The 21,827-nt window shown below is 35.4% G+C and overlaps 1 protein-coding gene across 2 annotated transcripts in view; it reads left to right on the top strand.

Moving 5' to 3' along the window:
- Window positions 1-21,827, top strand: part of TMEM135 (transmembrane protein 135) — a 240,996-nt gene that overhangs the window by 207,787 nt on the left and 11,382 nt on the right. For both annotated transcript variants that reach the window (XM_008540482.2, XM_070623941.1), the window contains 6 exons: window positions 5,291-5,332; window positions 9,352-9,495; window positions 11,965-12,034; window positions 15,296-15,463; window positions 18,549-18,612; window positions 19,583-19,659. In XM_008540482.2, coding sequence (XP_008538704.1) covers window positions 5,291-5,332; window positions 9,352-9,495; window positions 11,965-12,034; window positions 15,296-15,463; window positions 18,549-18,612; window positions 19,583-19,659 — 565 coding nt within the window. The remainder of the gene's footprint in view (window positions 1-5,290; window positions 5,333-9,351; window positions 9,496-11,964; window positions 12,035-15,295; window positions 15,464-18,548; window positions 18,613-19,582; window positions 19,660-21,827) is intronic.

Here is a 21,827-nt window from a genome sequence, read left to right as displayed (position 1 = left end):
AAAAAATATAATCATATTCGTAGCAGTCAGTAATCTCAAGACAAATTCAGGGTTTTGTTTGTATTTTTTTTTTTATTCTTGACATTGGTTAGATCATTTCTTTGTTTACGTTATAAATGATTTAGAATAATTCATTTTTTATTTTTCCATAATGATTTCTAATAATAACACTAGCATTAAATAAAATGATAAAATAAATGATACAATTTCAGAATTAGGAGTCATTTAATCACCAATTATGGAGGTCGTTTACTTCCAGTCTCTTTTGTAGTAGATAATGAAATTGAGCCCTAAAGTTAAATGATTTTGCTCCAGGTTGGTAGAGAAGTTATGACTAGTATCTGTATCATCCATATCAAGGCTCTTTCCGCTGCACCATGCACTGCCTTGAAGAGATGTTTTAAAGGAGGTTTATAAAAGTACATCTTTCATATCCATTGTATTCACCAGATGAATGAAAACTGAGTAGATGAGTAAACTTTAGGAATCAAAATAGTTCTCAGCTTATTAGAGAGCAGGTAATGAGGTAACATATTTACATCTCCAAATTTTATGTTGGTGCCAGCTGGTGGGGTGTTCTTAAAGATTTTATAATTGTATAATATCACCTGTCATTAAAAGTCGAATATTACGATATTTACTTGGGGAAACAGTAAAATTTAACTAAACAGTGCAACATTTTCAATGTGTTTTTAAGGGGGAGCATGCAACAAAATGATAAAGAAATCATGTCAAAGAGCTACAAATTCTTCTAAAAATGGTTTACTACTGACATCTGCTGGTACAATGTTGTAATAAAGATAAAAGTATCTCATGCAAGTAATTTCATGCAAACTAAGCATGAGAGAAAGATTCTTTGTGGGCAGAATTGTTGCTTTTACTATCTTTCACACTTCTAATTGGAGAAAAATTTTGTCTTTGTGGATTCCCCCATACTAACATTTGACCAAGAGTATTATTCTAGTAACAATAACATTAAACTACTTTATACTTTCTTGTACATAGTATGTAATTTCAACCTGAACCTCTGTAATTGGTTGTGTCTCTGCTAAGTTGTTTGATATAATGCTGCAAATTCTCTTCCTCCTTGTCTCTCCTGGCTTTGTGTTTTATCATGCAAATACAGACCTTGTAAATATGGAGTCAATAACTATGGATTGAATTATACTACTTATGTCATCTGCATAGACTAACTTTAATAGAAAAGTCTATGTATACATGAGTTAAATGCATTATCTTTATGCATATTCAAAAATAAAAATGAGACTTTATATTAGATAATGATTTTATTAGGAGGGGAAATGAATTTTTATTTTTCTTCTACAGAAGAGATTTTCTGCATTATAAATTTTGGAGGAATAAAATATACTCAGCCCTTCGATGTTTTCTCTATCAACTATTATTTCCTAGATGATTGTATCTGGATTTAAGTACTACTTATAAACAAAGCAGACCTCTTCCTTGAACTCAAACCTGTATAGCCAGCTGCTTGCTTCTTTAACATTTCCATTTATAGCTAACATGCCTCTCAAATGTAACGTGTCCAAAACAAAACTGTGATTTTTCTTCTCAAACCTATTCCTCCTGTAGTCTTCCTCACTTCAGTAAGTGGGCATTTTATGCTTCCATTTGCTCAAACCAAAAATATTTCAGTAATTTGTCAATTTTCTTTTTCTCTTGTACCCTACATTCAAACCACCAAGATATCCCACCAATTCTGCTTTTGAAATGCATGTAAAACCTTACCGCTTCTCTCCGCCTCTACTTATTACCGAACCGGCTTCGTTTTTGCCTGTCGTCCAGAAAGCGAAACACTGAGACGATGAGATTGCAGCAGAGAGAAGGTTTAATCACAAAGCAGCCAAGTGAGGAAACGAGAGAATGAGTTTCAAATCCACCTCCCTGAAATGGGACCTCAGGGATGTTTATGGGGTAGGAGGCAAGGTGGTCTGAAATGTGGAGATGGATGATTAGAGGTGACGAGACGTGAAGTAATTGATGATCTCCGCAAGCGTAGTCAGACTTTATGCCTCTTTGTAGGCCGCATGTTCACAAAATGGTGGTGTTAGCATAATCTGAGGGTGGAGTTTTTAGCTTCTTGACGTTGAGAGGTCACTTCTCACACATCTGCACGGTCCCACTTGATGGGTTGGTGGTCTCAGCCCACCTCAAGTGAACGAGGGGGTCCTAATTCCTGAAAAAGAGCTCAAACACCCATTAGCATGGTGATCCAGGCTCTAGGGAGATGTTATCTGTAGGAGCCTAGGTGGGAGTCAGACAGCATATTACCTGAACACCACAGTTAACAATGGGTGGGTGAAAACTAAAAGCTATAATCAGTAATTGCAAAAAGGAGGAAAAAACTTTAGTTCCTAGCTACTTACTCATCAATGACTAACTCTTTACTGGTTTCACTACTGCTAAGATCCAGTCAAAACACATCATCTTTCCCCTCCTAATCAGCCTCCTTGCTTCTAACCTTGCCCTCCTGTGGTCTATTTTCCAAACAGCAGCCAAAGTGGTTATCTTAAAATTTAAGACAGATCTTGTCAGCCCTCTGCTGAGAAACTTCCAAAGTTTTTACCATGCCTAAAGGGCCCTGCCAGAACTGTAGACCATTCCCTCCCGCCACTGCCGTTCGGGCCTCATTTCCAACCACAGCTTCCCTCCCCTACTCTGTTCTGCTCCAGCTACAGTAGTCTACTTGCTGTTCTCCTCACATGCCAGGCAGACTCCTCGTCACGGGCTTGGTACTGGCTTTTCCTTCGAACTGAAATGCTCTTCCCTCAATTCGGTAAGGTTTCTGATCAAATTACCAAATTTCACCTTCTCAAAGAAGGCCCTTCCTGACCACACTATGAAAAATAATAAGGCCCGACTCCATCGGTGTTTCTCTCCTTATCCTGCTTTGTTTTTTGCCATAGTAGTTATCACCAGATGGCATATTTACTTTTTTTATCATAACTCTCCCCCACCTAGAATGTCACCTGTCTCAAAGCAGGGCTTCTGTATTGTCCACCGTTACATCCTTAGAACCTAAACCATTGCTTACACATAGTAGGCACTCAGTCAATATTTGCTGAATAAATCAGTGAGCTTTAATACATGAATAAAGAATGTGATTTGATTTACATTCTAATAACCGAATCCATGGAAGGGTGAGGCACTTTCTGATGGGGTCTGCTTTGTATCAAACTTTGTGTTTATATCATACTTTACATTTAACACAGATTACAAATAGTGTTTCATAGTTAGGTTAAGGCTCAGACAATACTCTTGGTGTCAAAATGCAGGGCAATATACTATTTTAAAGATTCTTTTTATGGGAATAATTACTTTTTTGTTCTTTTGACATAGACATCTGACCCTCAATTACATTAACAGACCTTATACACATGAATGGAAGGAAGAATAGCCCTCTTTGAATCCATGCTAAGACTTTATCAATATGAAGTGCTTCCCACAGGGTTCTCCTGAAAGACCAAACTTCCATCATAATGAAATTGCAAATTCATTTGTATTTGCCCTTTTATATTTGAAAGCTACTTTTTGATGTTTGATCTGCAATTAGGTTCATTGTTTAAGGTCGCAAATCTGCAATCCTGACTAGACCAAGTTGTCAGAATCCTTTATCTATTCAGCATTGCACAAAGATAAATGGCTATCTTTCCACAATAACACACCAAAGCCAAAATTTGTTCCCAGTTGTATGTAATCTTTTAATCAATCTGCTGCTGTTTTCCCCCTCACTACTGCACCTAGCTGGAAATTACCCAGTTACAGGTTTTAATTACTGAGAACACTTTCTTCAGATGGAAAAAGATAAATTTAGGGATTTTAATGCTGTAATTTCCCCATGCACATTTTTAGTTTAACATATGAATTCTTTTGCCTTTACCCTCATTCTGTGTAAGGTAAATAATTACGTAGTATGTTAGCTAAGTTCTGTGGTTACATTTCTCACTGTTAACATGACCACAAAGTAGCTCATGTTGTTTAATTGAAACGCATTCTTAAGTGTTATAAAACATCTCTGTGTATGTGGATTAAATTATTTTCTGAGGTTCTTTATGTCCGCCAATAAAAATGTCTATATTTAAAATTGAGAGATTTCTTATATTTTTATGCATTTTCCTTTGTGACCTTTTGTATAAAAAGCATACAGAAAGAACTGCCCAATTAGATGTGAGGCTGTACTTTTTGTCCAAGAATATCCAGTATCTAATGTTAACATACGTTAGAGCATCATTGTATCACCAATCTTTATAATTTCTCCAAGGGATTTCGATACTAGATACCCAAAGATTCTTTAGTAATTTGATCCTACCTATAAAGCAGCCCATTAAGACCAGTATAGTAATGTCCCCATTTTAAAATCTTGTTTAAATATTTTTTGCAGATCTGAGAATCTTTTTTTTTCTTAATTGCCATGTAGTTTCAGTGTTGCCCAATTAAAAGAAATACAGTTTCAGGAGGAGGTATAAGAGGAAACCATGACTTTTAAGTCAGATGAATTTTTTTTTCCCTGAATTTTGACTACTGTTTGTTTTGTGACCCCTGGGAAATTGCTGCATTTTGGTGGCCTCTGCACGTCTATGGGATAGAGAAACACGTATTCATAGAGTTGTGATATAATTAAATGAGACAACACATAAAAAGGGCCCAAAGCAATGGCCAGCAATAGTAAGCACTCAGTATATTATCCGGAATCCCCCCCTCTTCGCCCCCCAACCCCATTCCTCCTGCTATGTTACCCAGTTCTGATTGGGCTTACTCAGAAGTTAAAACTGTTGAACTAAACTTGAAGCCCTTTTGTGCCTGCCAACTCTGCATTGCTCTGAATTCACTGAATGAATAAGTAGGGAGAAGTCAGGACCTTGAATTGACCTATACATAATACCCAGCAGGTGTATGTGGCCTTTTTCTTCACAACAAATTGCTCCCCCAGGGATTGGGTAGAATGAAGAATACTTCACTCACAGCCTCCATTTTAAGTGCACATGGAGCCCTTAGAAGATTTACTTAAATCTCTCTTCAACCTGCGAGTCTTGAGTTAAATTATGTTAATATAACATAGGAAAGCATTATCATTTTAATCATTTTGTGTAAGATGGCTTGCTTCATTGTTTGTTTGCTTGTTTGACCATTTGTCCTGCTCAGGTCATTGTTCTAAAAGAGTTTCACCTTTTAAAAAATAGTCATTTTCAGAAAAAAATTTAATAGCTTTTTAGTATACTACTTTATATCTCAAAACATTTTATTTTATCATTGTAAATTTTTATTGTTTTAGGTGCAAAGATGGTTTGAAAGGATTTACATTCTCTGCACTTAGGTAAGTAGCATATTTTATTTACCTTTATTTTAAGAGAAAATTTGCGTGTTAAAACTTTTTTTAAAAAGTGGTATCATTATGCATAATTATAATAAATATTTATTGACTCAGTTTGTAAGCTGCAAGTAATTTTAGAAGTTAAAAAAGTTTAACTTTGTGGATGTTTCATCAAAAAAAATAGTTTATTAGGTTTTTTCCCCCTCAAAATCAGTCAGTCAGCAACTACTTTTGGGGCCATTGTGTGCCTTATCCCCTGGGGTGTTAGAAAAGAATTAAAAGAACTGTTTCTTCAAAGATCTTGGGAGACAAAGTTACACGTGAACAATTAGTGAAAAATTGAGTACTTAATTGTGTGGTAACACATTATGGGCTTCTTTAGGGCAGGCCTAATGCATTGTCAAACATATTTTGGATTATAAACTTCACTAGAGTCACTAGAGTCTTCTTTTCACCTCATAGCCTGTCTCTTACCACAGTAATTGGTACTGGTGGATACTGTAGAAATGTTGGTTAGCATTAGCTAACCATGCTATTTTATATTTCACTGTGCTTTTTTTTTTTTTTTTTTTTTTTGCTGAGGAAGATTTGCCCGAACATCTGTATCAACTCTCTTCTATTTTGTATGTTGGTTGCCGCTACAGCATGACCACCAACAAGTGGTGTAAGTCCATGTTCTGGAACCAGGTCCAGGCCACTGAAACAGAGTATGTCAAACTTAACCACTAGGCCACAGGGCCAGCCCCACCAAGCATTTTCACATAGATTAGAAATTAAATTTTCACAGTAGTTCTGTGAGATGTGGGTATTTTTCTGCCCATGAAGGAACTGAGGCTTAGGATGTTTGACTAATTTAATTTAACATCACACAATGACTATAAATACTTACTCCAAACCCAATGCTCTTCTACTTCATGTCATGAGTATTGCCTATTTTATTCTCCAAAGTACATATAGTAGATGCTAAGTGAAGCTTAATACTGTGGTATTTACTGCAAATATTAGGAGGGAAAAATTAGGGTGGGCTTCAATACTAGAAGAATCTTTTATGTGATTGTCTCAGGATTATTTTGAGAATCAAATGAGTTAAAGCATGAAAAGTGTTTAGAACTGTCCGTGGCACACAGTCCTCAAGAAATATTGGCTATTATTGTTATTTTTCTTGTCGGTGATAAGCCTTAAACTGTACCTGAAGGCAGCGTTAGGTAACTGTAAGGGAAGAGGCAGAGCATATGGGTGGACGTGGGTAGTGTAGCAGAGCTTGAAAATTGTAAACATGAAATATGAGGTCAGAGTGGGAAAATCAACTTAATTGGTATGAAAAGTTTATATTAGGGAATATAAGGATATTTTTTATGATAGGTAGAATATGGCCAGATTATAGAAAGCCTAGAAAAAAAAATGAGACAAAGTTGGATTTGATAAGATGGGCAGTAGGGAGCCACTAAAGGTTTTTGTGCAAGGTAGTTGACAGTATTTCAGAAAGATCACCTGGCCACAGTATTTGGGACATGGAAAAAGAGAGAATCAGAAGGAAGAAAGAAACAAAGTTGAGACTTGTAATGGGGGAAAACGAAGACCTCGGGACTGAAAATGAAGATATTTTCCTTCTTTTTCATCCTCTCCACTCCTCAATACTGGCCAAGTATTGAACACCTAAGTGCCTGGAAAAAGGTGCTATTAACAGAAAATCAAATGAGGGTGCAAGGACTCTGTTTTGGGAGGGAACAAATTCAGTCTCTTGTGTGATTAAGAATATCTTTGGGAACTCTATAGTAACAATAACTAAACCATAATACACAGCAGTAATTTCTCCATATTACATTTTTATTAAAAGATCATGAAACTTATTAGAAAATAACTTTTAGGTGTTGTTGCATGGGCTCTAAAGGATGCTGTGTTAAACTGAAAGTTGGTAACAAGACCAAAAGTTGATTTTCCCAAAGAGAAAACTTTGCTTTTGTTCCCGCATCTCTCCTTAGACTCCCAGAATCCTTGCAGAAACTCAAAATGTGTCAGATGTTTTTGTGTCTCTTCTTCAAATCCACTTATAATAAAGGGCTGATTTTGACTGTTTGCACTTAAAATATTCTCTATGTTATAGGAAAATATTCTGGAAAAAAGGTTATTAATTCTTGCTAGTTCTATACAGGTAATATTAGAAGTTTTGGGAATATCTAGAAAGAGTCAAGGATAGAACCGTGGGAGAAGAGCCAGTGCAGGCGTTTGAAGGAATACTCAGCCTGCTCTGTCCTGGTTTAAAACACACTTAGAAGTGGCACAGCTTGATAAGTAAGAACCCAGGATTTAGGGTCAGACACTTCTGGGTTCACATAATTACTGATGTTCTCAGCTATGGACAAGATGCTTCTTTATGCTAACTCTTGTGGAAATTATGGTACTTACTTCATAGTGTTGCTATGAGGATTAAATGATTTAATATTTATAAAAGGCCCAGTACTATGCCTGTCATGTAGTCAAGGCTCAGAAAATGCTAGTTATTACTATATTCATTCACTCAGTATGTGTTAACTAAATATTTGCTATGTGCCAGACACTGTGCTGAGCACTGGGATATAATAGCAAAGAAGAGATACGTAGTCTCACAGACCTCACAGTTCAGTGGGGGATGGAAACGACTAAAAAGGTGCTTCCAGTACTGGACATTCATTGGGCTACGAGAGCACAAAGGAAGGATTGCTAACCCACTGCAATTTGGGGCAGGGCGGCTTCTCCAGGGAAGTGGTCTCTAGTCTGAGATGGTCAGTCCTGGCCAAAATAGCAACACTGTTCTGAAAGGTGTGAGAGATACTGTTATATCTGTTCTAGTGTAGTTTTGTCTTGTTTATAAAGAGCAATAGTACAGATCTTAAACTCTCAGTGCACACCCATGATTAAAAACTGAATTCTTCTGGACTAACAGTTATCAAGAATGCACAGCTGCCAGCTGGTGACAAACAATCTCATTGCACACTCTTTACGATTTGATAAGCTGGATATCTTACCAAGTTTGTCCAAGCAGGGTGGGTTGCACTTGTTGGTAGCAACAGTTTTTTTTCGATTTTATGAGTGTTTAAATTTTCTTACTGTTGTCTTAGGTTCCATGTTCCAGAATTTTAGTGTAGTATTATTGATCCCCTGTTTTATCTATATTTTATGATATTTTCTGAAAGTTCAGTGGGTAGCATTCCCTTAAGAAAACTTGGTTATTCTTTATAAGAGAAATGACTCTTACAATGAAGGTGCAAACAGCAAAAATGAAAATGCTGGTAAAAATACTGATGAGTAGTATCTAACAGTGATAACATTTTCTTTGCATTGTCTTTGGAAAAATATGGTCCATTTTGATGAGATAGGAATAGCATCTTCTCCTGGATATTAGGTTTTTCCAAAGAGGGATAAATATGTTGGAATAACATTGAATTTAAGGTTTTCTAATGAAATAAGGTGAGGATGCATGGAATCTTGATCATTTTCCAATTCTCACTCTTTACTTTCCTCTGTTTCCCTATGTGTATGGATGACTACTGTACTGCAGCTGTTCTGTGACTCAAAGTGGCGTTAGATAGAGGGTAAAAAAGGAGAAACATGTTTATTTGTGACCATTAGCAGATTGTAGAGAAGAAACAGAATTTTTATCACTAATTAGCAGATCCAAGTTAGATAGTTCACTGCTTTCTTTGTTTGAAAAGACTTTAAGGTGTGTAATACCTTAAAAAAGTGGTGACCTGAGTTAAAAGGGTGCTTCATAGAAGTGCTGTGCTGTATTTTACTTGGTTAATTTGATTTAAAATACCTTCATTGTCAAACAAATGACTGTTAACATTTTCTGAGTATACAGATTTTAAAAGCCTATTTTTTAAAAGGATGATTACATTTTATATAGATTGTGAAAAATATTATTTCAAATGATAAGGTACTCTCCAAAATGTATTTGTATATAAACAAAATTGGTTTATTTTCTTATTGATTTTTTTTTTTTTTAAGGTGAAAAATGCCTCACATTGTGCTCTTTTCTTTAGGTTCATTGTAGGGAAGGAAGAAATTCCCACACATTCTTATTCACCAGAGGCAGCATATGCAAGAGTGGAACAAAAGACGGAGAAACATGAGGAAGCACCAAGAATGAGTATAATTGCTCTAGTCAGGAAACTTGTGGATTCAATGTGAGTTCTTTATCTTGATATTTTAACACACTCTGTCGTTGTTTTATATGATAGTTGTGCCATGGCAAAGTATTTTTGTTTGCTTTTCAGGTAATGATAATTTTTTTTTTTTTTACCAGAGACTGTGCATAGAGTTTTATCACATGATGGCAAGTGAATGTAATTTATTATTTCTGGCAGCACTGTAGACCATCATATGCCTTTAAAATAGAGTTACGTGAAATTGAAATACTTTTCTATTTGAAACCGCAGAGTTGCAGGAGGCTAGACTGGGGAACTTCAGGAAACAGATTAATATGTGCTAATTGAATGTGCCAAGTGTGGAAAGGAGAAAGAAGGGATCTGAGAGAGTCAAGAAGATACAGGAATAGTAAGGAGCAAAGCTTAAGTAGAAGGATACTTTGCAAGAGTGGAAATTTTGGGGGCTTTGGAAATAAAATAAATTTTTATTTGTATATTATCCAAGGAACTCTGTATTTTATAAAAATAAATCTTCTTTTGTGTTTCAAGCATAGATACTTAAGAAAAGAAATTTAGTGGTTTAAAGTTAGAACATCAGCCAATACAAATGATGTTGGTAGTGATATTTTTGAGAGTGTGGAATGAGTCAGCAATATAGAAAGTTAAGGGATCAGTTATGGAAAGCTGAAGGCCTTTAAGAAATCAGAAGACCTGGGTTTCACTCTTCATTTTCCTCTGGTGGCTTTGTGACTGTGGGTAAGTGATTTAACCACTCTTACGTCCCGAACTCCTTCATTAGTAAACTGGGGTTAATAATCTCTATTAAGGAGTGTTGTGTGCATTAACTGAAATAACATATGAGTTGCCTCGCATACATGAGTACAGAGTAGGTGCTCAAAATTTTCACTGAGTTTAAAGACTTTGTCTTCATTTTAGCCTAAGCTGCATACAGAAGGTAAAAGGAAAGAAAGGAGTAGTAGATGGCAGGAATAATTGTGATAGGGAATTTATTAAGCAAGTTCAAAGTAGTTATGAGTTATCTTAGTGGAGAAAAGGGAGAGGGGATCCCTGTTAATGGAATCATGTCAACAAGAATCACAGCGGGAATGCAGAGAATGTATTGTGTGGGTGAAGGATGCCTTAGGTACCAGAACTAGTCAGGTCATGGCAGAACCCGTCAGAGCAGCCTCAGTGAGCCCCCTGGTGTGAAAGCAGATGCAGGATAATACAACAGCAAAGCAGATGAAACACAAGATGCAGTCCAGTATTTGGGAAGCCTTTTTAATGAAAGACTAAGGGAACGTTCGATGGCAGTATAGTTGATATCAGAAGGTAACTTCATTAGTAAAGAGAGTTTAACAATTTCTGTGTGGTTCTGGTAGCAGTGATTGAGAAATGTCTTTGAAGAGGACACTTAGAAGTACGAAGAGTGATGGTTTACGTAAGGCAGTCCTCTGACTCACTTCTCTTCAGGCCCCCAGTTTTACTCACTCAGCAGTTTCACATCACCAGATATGTCATATCATTCCAATGACATGAGGGCTGCGGTCGGTGTGCATGTTGCCGTCCCCCTTGACTGGAAAAGTCTGCCTCTGTCCTCCAGCTGCAGGGCAGAATTGGATTTCGGAAAAGGTCTTGCTAATCAATTTGCAGATGGAATTAGATGTGGAGCCAGAATATCGCTCTACAAGTTATTGTTATAAAAAGGAAAGAGTTAATGTGTTCCAAGCATGAAGATAATTAATTAACTGCAGTCTGAAAGAGTTATATGAAGACTACTTATTTTGGAACGTGAACTCTTCAAAGAGAAAGAGGAGAACTAAACCCACGTTAGGTTTCACTTGCTTTTGTATATCTAGAGTGAATAATTAGTCCTGGAGTCAACATACCAAATAATTAAAATGTGTGTGTTGAACAGTACTCCTGTCAGCAGAAATGTTTAGTAAACACTAGAGGAATAAGTAGTTTACAGCTAAATCACAAAGAACCTGCCTTTGAATTCCCACACCATCTATTTCTATATTTATTTTAAAAACTGAATTTTGAACTCTAATACTATATCATGTTTCTTTTCCAGATGTTCTCTTTCAAATATAATTAAGTATAAATTCCTGTAACCTGAGCACATTCTCATTATGATTTTTGCTCAAGCACTGACTTCATGGATGATTTATGACCGTTATGCTTTACAATAAGTGATTTAAAGCCTCCAAAAGATTTGGCAGAGTATAGAGATAACATATACATATTTTTCATATTTAGTCACAAATATTTACCAGTATGGTTTTTCTGTTCCACATTCACATATTTTATATGTGTCAAATGGTGAGCAGCAACGAAAAAAAGTATCTCTTCTTTGCTTCTGTATGTCCAAAAGATGCACATGTTTAGAAACAAGTAGGTAATGTTTTCTCCTTTTTGTTAGAGAATTTTAAGCAGATCTGCACACACACATGTACACATAGGCACACACAGTTTAATCACAGTTTTTTTTTGTTTTAATTTCAGATGTAAGCATGGACCAAGGCATAGATGTTGCAAACACTATGAAGATAACTGCATCTCTTATTGCATTAAAGTAAGTATATAAAAGTATCAACTTTATTAATCACAGGGAATATGGATAGAAATAACTTGTTTATTACTACATAATTTCAAAGGAAATGGAAAAGTTGACAATAATTGCTGTTATTCTTTGCATTTGACTGGAAGAATAAGCAATTTGTGGGAAATAGGTAACGATTTAGCTTTTAGCATTCACTTACCAGATCCTTAGTCAAATAATTTTAAAATTAGCTTATTTAAAAATTAGTGTAAAACGTAATGAAATAGAAGAGAAAGTGAAACAACAGCAAAAAAGGCAGATAAATAAAGTCATTAAAATGTATACTTTGTAATGTATGCTCTTTCGAATACCTCCTAGAACAAGGCCCCTGCACTGTGCTGTGTGCTGGTGGATCAGCAGTCACACACATAGACTGGGACAGTGGCATTTGGTTTGGAACTTGTAAAGCTGTTACGTTTTTTAAGGCATGGAGGTAACTGGAGCATGTCCGCAGTTGCTCTACATTAAGAAAGTTAGCTATGCCCGCTGGCGTAAATTCCCCACTCCCTAATATATTAGCGTACCACTGCAGCTCTCCTACCCTGTCCCCCATCCCACGCCTGCCATGGCCCATCCCCCATCACAACCAACTCTGGGAAGGAAGTTGTTTTCATTGCAGTTAGTCTGGCACAGGTGGCACCACCTGCTACAAATTCCTTAGTTTTGGATAGTGCTCTAAGAATTCTGGTGCTTTAGGAAGTTTATGTTCTTTCTTACAACATCTGATCCCCAGTCACTTGATGATGAGAGGAGCAGAGTTGTACAGCACCCCAAAAGACAGCCTCCTGACAGTTCCTCTAGAAGGGAGGGACTGTATCACATCAGTGCTCATGATTGTGAATGCCTGTGGCCTAGTGTTGATGGTGGCATTTGCCCAAGCCAACACTTACCCATAGAGTCCCCAAAGATATGACCAGGGGTGAAAGCAGTAGAGTGTTTTTTCAGTTGTGCAGTGGTTTCTGATACATTCCTTCCAAATCTGATTTCCTGCCCCACTTTTAAAGTGGCAAAAAAAAAAGGCAATGTTGCTGGCAGCCTCAGGGTCCGCCAACTCCCAGAGAGTTGTTATTCCCTCCAACTGGACATCGTTCTAGTTCAATGGGAAACTTCAGGAGGGGAACTAAAAGGAGTATTCTGATTAAATCAGAGGTATTTGAGAAATTTGGGGGAGGGGAGGTGATATTAAAAAGAAAATTTATGAGGGGCTGGCCCCGTGGCTGAGTGGTTAAGTTCGCGCACTCCGCTGCAGGCGGCCCAGTGTTTCATTGGTTCGAATCCTGGGCGTGGACATGGCACTGCTCATCAAACCACGCTGAGGTAGTGTCCCACATGCCACAACTAGAAGGACCCACAACGAAGAATATACAACTATGTACCTGGGGGCTTTGGGGAGAAAAAGGAAAAAAATAAAATCTTTAAAAAAAAAAAAAAGAAAATTTATGAGAAAGTTAGAATTACTGAGCAATGAAAAAATCTAGTCATTCTTTCAAAACTTGGTAATTTATGTATAAATTGTAACATTATGTCCATGAATGTAAAATCGTTTGGAGACCTGTGGGTGAAGAATACTTACATCACAAATATGGTAAAATATTGTGACAGTGCACCTCGTTATTCCATGGACTCATTTACTCCACCTGGTAAATCACATCCCTGAGTAAATACCATAGGAATTGCATTCCCCTCACCTTACCCGACTCCATTCACACTAACTTTTTTGTGGTTTCTCGTACCTGCCAATCTATTTTGTGGCTTTATGCTTCTGTCCAAACTATCCAAAATGTTTTCTCATGCTAGCTCCTTTTTTGTGTCTATTTAAAGGTCATATCCTCAATAGCCGTCCTATAGCACTCAATCTAATATGGGTTGCCCTGTTCATTTGTCTCCTAGTGCCCTGGTTATTTCCTTCACAACACTTACTGTAATCTGTTATTATTTTATGTTTATTTGTTTACATATTTATTTTGTCTTCTCTGATGAGCGTGGAAACTCCATGTAGGCAAGAACTTTGTGTCCTCTCTACCACTCTATTCCTAGCACCTACTGTAATGGTTGACACCTAAGAGGCATTCAGTGCATGGTTCCTGAATATGTGAAAGGGAGAATGGATGGAAGGATGAATGGATGTCTTGAAAATAGCATGAAAAGATTGAACATGAGTGTGATCCTTGAGTCCTTAGATTAACGTTATAAGGTTTCATTGGCAAGATAAAAACATGAACATTTCATGCATTAAACAAATGCTATGCAGTTTCAGTTCAGTAAATGCATGGTAATTCATACTAATTGTTTGAACAGTTTAAATTTAACCAAGTATTAGGTAGTTTCAGGTAAATTGAAGAGTATTTCTTCATAGAAATTCTTTTCTAAAAAAGAAGGCTGCTATCTGGAGTATACAAACTTGACCTTTGGAACTTAGCAGGCAAACACTGCTAAGAATGTAGACATTTTCCCATTCCAGTGGGGATGAGAGAGGAGGATGGGGAGCCAGTGTTACAATGTATTGGGTGAATCATGTATAAAATACTATTCTTTTTGATAACGTTTTGTTTTGTGCTAATTGGCGTTTTTCAGTCTCTCAGTATTAAATGATATCTAAACTTCATTTTCCCAAATACTGAGATGTTGATTAGTACACCTTAAAGCTACCAATCCCCAGAGACATTTTAGCCTGACGCAGTTGAGCACAGAAATAAAAACCTAGATATAATTATTTCTTTTCATGGGAAATTCTTGTAACCTGAGCGTTTAAAAAGTTGATACCAAAGGCCTAAACAAATAATAAAATTATTTTTCTGTCAAAAGAATTCCTACTTATACTAGTGATTAAGAGGAGTTTTCTGTTAAAATTTCCAAAAGCATTTAACTATTTTTTAGAATTTCATTGTTTTTGTTTCTAAAATTCAGTTGTGGTTTAGGTATTATAAGTCTTGATTATTGTCGACACAATGTCAAGAAATGGAAGTTTGGTACATAGACAAGCTTGGCCAGTGCTCATGAAACTTTTTGTCTTTATAAAATCAAAGAAAGTATATTCACTGCAAGATCTCCCCCTATTTTTAAGGTAATTGTTTTAAAATTATTTAAAGTTTTAAGACAATTTTGAAAATGGCTGTAATGTAAACTTGGATTAATTTTTTTTGAGTCCTGTTTTGATTCTGAAACAGTAAAATTTATATCTATCAGACTTCAAAATTTGGTTATAAATCAGAATTTCCTCCCACTTTTCTCTAGGGTTTCATCAGAATGTTCAGCGTGGGATACTTGATCCAGTGCTGCCTCCGAATTCCCTCTGCATTTAGGCATCTGTTTACACAGCCGTCCCGGCTACTTTCTCTCTTCTACAATAAAGAAAACTTTCAGCTTGGAGCTTTTCTGGGCTCTTTTGTTAGTATATACAAGGTAAGGCTTTCAGAAGAGGAAAGAAAAATGGGAAATAAAAAACATGGCTATTGTTAGAATGAGAGATGGCCATAACTCATCTATCATATTTTTTAATGCTTCTTTCTTTAGTATTCATAAATATCTTAACGTCACCAAGTATACACACTATATTGGGAATTGAAGTTGGAGAAATTTCTTCTTTTATGATGTTATTTAATATGCTTGAAAGTATTTGCATTTATACATAATATTAAAGATTTTCGAAGACTCATTTTCTTTTTTCAATAATGTAGGCACTGAGAAAATATGAACTTTCTGATACTTCTAACATCAAAATTGTTATCAGTATGCCTGGTCTATTTGTTTTTCTTAATCATATTTTATGGGTTATTAATTTAAACATACTTCAGGCCTTTCTAGCTGATATCAACACTTAAAGGAATCAGTAAGGATTTTCTGGTTGTAACTTATATAAGCTATGACTTATTTTCCCTCTTCCACTCACTCACTATTCCTACTATACTCTCTCAAATAACCAGAGTTAATATTCCTCTACCCCTTTCCGCAGGTGTCTATAAAGTACCCACACACCTAAGCACATATGTAGGGACCATTCATGACACAGTACTCTGCAACTTTGAGTGATGGCCTTTTGTTTAATGGGAATCACTAATACAGTAAATCATATTACTGACGTATTTTATTAAACATTTAAAATTTAGATTCTAAATCTAAATTCTAGATGGTAAAATGTGTTAACTAAACTTGACCTGTGTGTGTGTACACACACATACACGTTGCTGTTAAACTCAGAGAAAATTAACGCTGGGGAAATTGAATTCTGGAATTATTTTGAGTAAGATCGTGATGTATCATTTTATGCAAAAGTTTACTTATAAAAGGTCTGGAGAAAATACTTTGAAATGGAAAGGAGGAGAGGAATGACTAGATAAACTACAGTTAATCACTTGTTATGAAATATTACTAATATTGAAAACATTTTCAATAGAGTTTGACTAACAAGCATTACTAATATCTTTGAATATACAAGAGTTAGGATAGAATGTTGGTAATTATATATTTATATTCATACTCTTTTTCATTTCCCATGTCATAGTGTTTGTATTTATTCTTAACATAAACTCTTAAATGTTTACATGTGAATTATCTCCAACATTTTAGTGCGGGTTGGTTCTTGTCCACCTTCCAGCATATCACAAAGCATGTTTTTGTTTGTTTTCATTTCTATTGTTATTTATTTGCTTAGGTAATACAAACTAATAGTATTCAACTAAGAAAAATACAACCAGGTCAGAGGATCTCTTATAGAAAATATTCATACAGTGTGTTCCAAAGCCATACATGATTTAAAAAAAATTATCAGTGCAGTTAGTATCTTCATAAGAAGGTAATTAAGAGAAGGACAGGCAAACAACCTTATTTTTTCTATGTCTTGTTGGTGAACTGACGTTTTTTCATTTTGTTATTTTCCTCTTTGTTCCTAGTAATATTCCCTGTTCTGAAGTCTACTATGTCTGATGTTAACTTAGCTACTCCAACTTTCTTTTGATTATATTTGATGGTAGATTCTTTCCAGCCTTTTACTTTAATATTTCTGAGTCTTCAGTTTAAAGGTTGGTTTCTTTTAGACCACATATAGTTGGTTCTAGCTTTTTTTATCCAATTTGGTAATCTGTCTTTTAATTGGTACGTTGAGACTATTTATGTTTAATGTGGTCATTGGTATGATTGAGTTTAAAGCTCCCTTCTTGCTAGTTGTTTTCTATTTGTTCCATGTTTCTCTTTGTTCCTCTTTCTTTTTTTCTTTTTCTGCCTCCTTCTGGATTTTTTTTTTTTTTGGTATTTTTTTATATAGTCCTGATTTATTTTTTATTTTTATTAATTTTTTATATGTTTTTGTAGTCTGTCTTCACTGTGGCTTATTATTTATACCCCTTTTTTAAATTTAGAGATTGCTTTAACATTTATAGTAAACATTTTTAATCTACTAGTGTTTTCAAACTGTATTATACCACTTCACTTATAATGTAAGAATCTTATAGCACTATACTTCTAATTCCTCCTTCCTGTCCTTTGTGCTATGCATTTATCTTTTTATATCTTACAAATTCCACAATATATTGTTATTATTTCTGTTTTGGACCAGGAGTCAGAAAACTTTTTCTATAAAGGGCCAAATAGTAAATATTTGAAGCTTTGTGGACCATATGGTCTCTGTCACAACTACTCAGTTGTGCTGTTGTAGTGTGAAATCAGCCATAGACAATACAATAAATGAACGAGCATGGCTGTGGTCCAATAAAACTTTGCCACGTTGTAGTTAGAATTTCATATAATTTTTATGTCATAAAATATTATTCTTTTATTTATTTTAATGCATTTAGAAGTATAAAAAACATTCGTAGCTTGTGAGCCGTATAAAAACAGGTGGCAGGTCAGATTTGGCTAGTGGGTCATAGTTTTCTGACCACTGCTTTAGAAAGTTAATTCATTTTTACAGCAATTAAAGATAAAAAAAAGTGTCTTCTAAATTTATCTTTATGTTCCTATTTCCAGAGCTGTTCATTTCTTTTTATAGATCCAGATCTTTATCTGGTGTCATATTCCTTCTGCTGCAGAGCTGTCTTTAACATTCCTGGTAATGCAAGTCTTCAAGTGATGAATTTTCTCAGCTTTTATCTGAGAAAGTCTTTGTTTCACCTTCATATTCAAAAATATTTTCGGGGGATATAGAATGCTGGCTTGACAGATTTGTAGTTTTTCTAGCTTTCTCTCTTTGTTAGAGTGGGAGTGATACTTTTCCCAGCATTCCACATCTAGGCAAAAGTAGAATTTATGGATTCATTTTTAAAAATCATTACAATAAAAATATTATGCATAATTTCTTAATAGAGTCTATCCAAACAATAGCTTTATGACAGGTTATTGCTCATAAGTTCCCTAATCGTGTGTCCAGTTTGACTTAGATAAGATCACTGATTTGCTTCCAAGGTCAGCTAGTGACTCAGTCACTACAGATGTTACTTGCATTTTTTTCTAGAAATGAAACAACTGAAGTCCTTGTATTTCCTTCTTGATACAGGGAACTAGTTGCTTCCTGCGCTGGGTCAGAAACCTGGATGATGAACTGCATGCTGTTATAGCTGGTAAAGCAATGATAAAAAAGAATTATTATTCTGGCATCAGTCAGTGGTAGGAATGAATCAGGAATAGTTTCCAAATTCGTCTGATCTCTGTGTGTCTTCCTGTCTCTGTAACGGAATCCTATCAAAGCACTAGTCCAAACATTTTGTATTTTTGAACTTTCATATATCAAGGCACTCTTGCCATCTGGTGTTTTGAGTTGGTGATATAATAACTTGGGTATCTGCCCTGCCATAGGCCAGAAATCCTAGGGAATGTGTCACAAACGAACATAGAGACTTAAAAGATTGCATAAGTGACTATGGAAGTGCAATTAGATTTCTTAAAATATTCTGTTTTTAGCACTGGCAAGTGACATATATTTTAATATAGTTTTTAGTTTTTAGAAACTTAAATAATTTTGTAAAAATAAAAACTAAAGAACATTTTCTATAAGTGCAATATATGTATTACTTAAGTTAAATAGACAATTCTCAGATATTTATTAGTAATGTTCCTACTATTAGTATTCCAGGCTTGGTTTTCCATTTTTAGAATGAAGGCAGTACCACAGAGAGAATTGTGATGCTAGTGCTAACAGCAATTTGAGCTGTTAGGAGAATAGATGAATAAATATTTCAACTTAAAATCAGAAATGATACCAATAGCCTTTAAAAAATTATTTTTGCAAATCATTACATTTGGCAAGACCACTAATATTTTTTAAAGTTAAATTTAGAATGTAAAATTTCTTATAATGTGTATATCAGAACTATGTGTTCCTAACTCTGAAGGTCAATTTTTTAAGTTGAAAATATGTGGTAATAAGAGCTCACCCCATCTAATGTCAAGTATGTTACTGTCCTTGATTTTGTTGTAACAAAAGGCAGTGCTACAAAGCAATTCTTTTTAAGAGAATTAGCATTTTCGAATGACTTCATAACAAAATAATACTTCTAGATCTGATCAGTTTTGCCTTATTTGTTGTTTCAGGATTTTTGGCAGGAGTATCAATGATGTTTTATAAAAGCACAACAATTTCCATGTATTTAGCTTCCAAATTGGTGGAGGTAAGCAAACATCTTTCTGTATGTACAGTTCTAAATGATATAGAGCTTTCCAGCTGCTTTAGCAGCAAATATATATCCTAATTACAAAAGCAAATTCTAATCCTATGAAAGTATTTACAAAGTCAGTTCCCCAATTTCCTCTTCTTTCTTTATGTGTGTTATTTTCAAATAGACACAAGTATAGAAAGAGTAATGTAATTAACTCTCATGCACCCATGATACAGCTTCAACAGTCAACAGCATTTGGCTAATCACATTTCATCTATACTCTCCCAACCCCGAAGTACTGAATAATTTTAAAGCAGATCCCAGACATCATATCACTTCATCCATAAATGACTCAGGATAAAGACTCCTTAAAGACTAAGGCTAAAGGATAAAGACTCCTTAAAAATAAACAAACAAGGGGCTGGCCCCGTGGCCAAGTGGTTAAGTTCACGCACTCCGCTGCAGGCAACCCAGGATTTCGTTGGTTCCAATCCTGGGCGTGGACATGGCACTGCTCATCAAACCATGCTGAGGCAGTGTTCCACATGCCACAACTAGAAGGACCCACAACGAAGAATATACAACTATGTACCCGGGGGCTTTGGGGAGAAAAAGGAAAAAAATAAAATCTTAAAAAAAAAATAAATCAACAGTACCACCAAAGTATAATCAAAATACCATTATCATACATTAAAAAAACCCTAGTAATTATTTAATATTATCATGTTTTCACTAATGGTCTCACAAATGTCTTTTTGCTGTCTGTGTGTTTTAATTGGGATCCAAAGTCTTTTTTATTTTATAACAGTTGCCACCCACCCCACCCCCACTTCTTTTTTTCCTTACCATTCATTTGTTGAAGGTCTAGGTCATTAGTTCTATGGAATCTCCCACATGCTGGATTTTGCTGATTGCATCCTCACTGGTGGTGTTAACATGTTTCTTTAACTTATGTATTTCCTGTAAACTGTTAATTAGATCTAGAGACTTAAGCAAATTCAGGTTCAAATTTTTCTTTAAGGAGGTGGTGGAAATACTTTACATTTACTTCCTGTGTGAATTCCTATCACATCACATTCAGGAAGGACAAAAATATCTGGTTGTCTCTCTTTTTGTGATGCTAAAATTGATCAGTGGGCTCAGTGTTGACAGAGCCAACATAAGGTTCCCTGTTAGTCTTTTACCTAATTGTTTTATTAGCCATTAATGATCATTACCAGCATTTATTATTTGATTAAAGTTTATGAAATGGTCATAATCTAATATTGTTGTTTCTTCTGCATTTGTTAGTGAGAATTCTTCTAAAAAAAGCTTTTCCTTTTCAGCTGTTTGGTTACTCTGAAATAGTTTGTTCACAATGTCATAAAAAAATGCTTTATTACTTCCCTTTATTTACCAGTGTTCAGCATGCGTTAGTCCCTAGCATCCTGCGAAGTTGACCTAGAAGTCTTCCTTTTCAAGTGTCCTTCTGAAGACATAGATTTTAACGTACTTGATTTGTTTCAATCCATTGCAGTCATTATGCTCAAATTGCCCCCTCTCTGGCCATGAGAGCCTCTTCAAGTTGACATCTGTTTCTTTCTGACATAATGTCAGTATTTTTGGTGGCTTTCTTGCTCTGTGATAGAGCAAGATATTCCAGGCTCATCTGGGACATTTCCTACCCTAGACATAGAATTAGTCTTTTCTCCAATGGCCCCCTACTTTCTTTTGGTGGGAAATGGTAGTTAGAGACTTCAGTTTGGGGTCTAAAAGTTTTTTTGTTCCCAAGTTAGCCATTATTTCTTGGCCTTTCCAGTGAACAGATGTAAAGAATCCTTTTTTACCCCTTTCTTTTTAGAGAAAGAGAAAATTGTTAGGAGCATATTGATATTTCTAACTCAAAGTTAAGATTATAGATTTTATTTAACTTGTTTGATCTTTAAAAAGTTTTATCTCACTGAAAATCTGTGTCCCTAATGACATTAAGACAATTACAGATTTGCCGTCTCCAAATGTGTGTGTGTGTGTGAGCGTGTGACAGAGAAAGAGAGTTTGATTTTTTTCTCAGCGCCAATTGGAAGCTGTTGGAGAGTTTTAAGCATGGAAATGACGTGATTTAATTCACATTTTAAGAAGAACATTCTGTCTATTATATAGAGAATAGATTAGCGGCAAGGCTGGAAGCTGTGAGAACAGTT

The sequence above is a fragment of the Equus przewalskii genome, chromosome 6 (assembly GCF_037783145.1).
Source record: "Equus przewalskii isolate Varuska chromosome 6, EquPr2, whole genome shotgun sequence".
NCBI classification, from domain to species: Eukaryota; Metazoa; Chordata; class Mammalia; order Perissodactyla; family Equidae; genus Equus; species Equus przewalskii.
The sequence above is the reverse complement of the archived record's forward strand: the minus strand, read 5'-3'. Positions and strand labels throughout refer to the sequence as shown.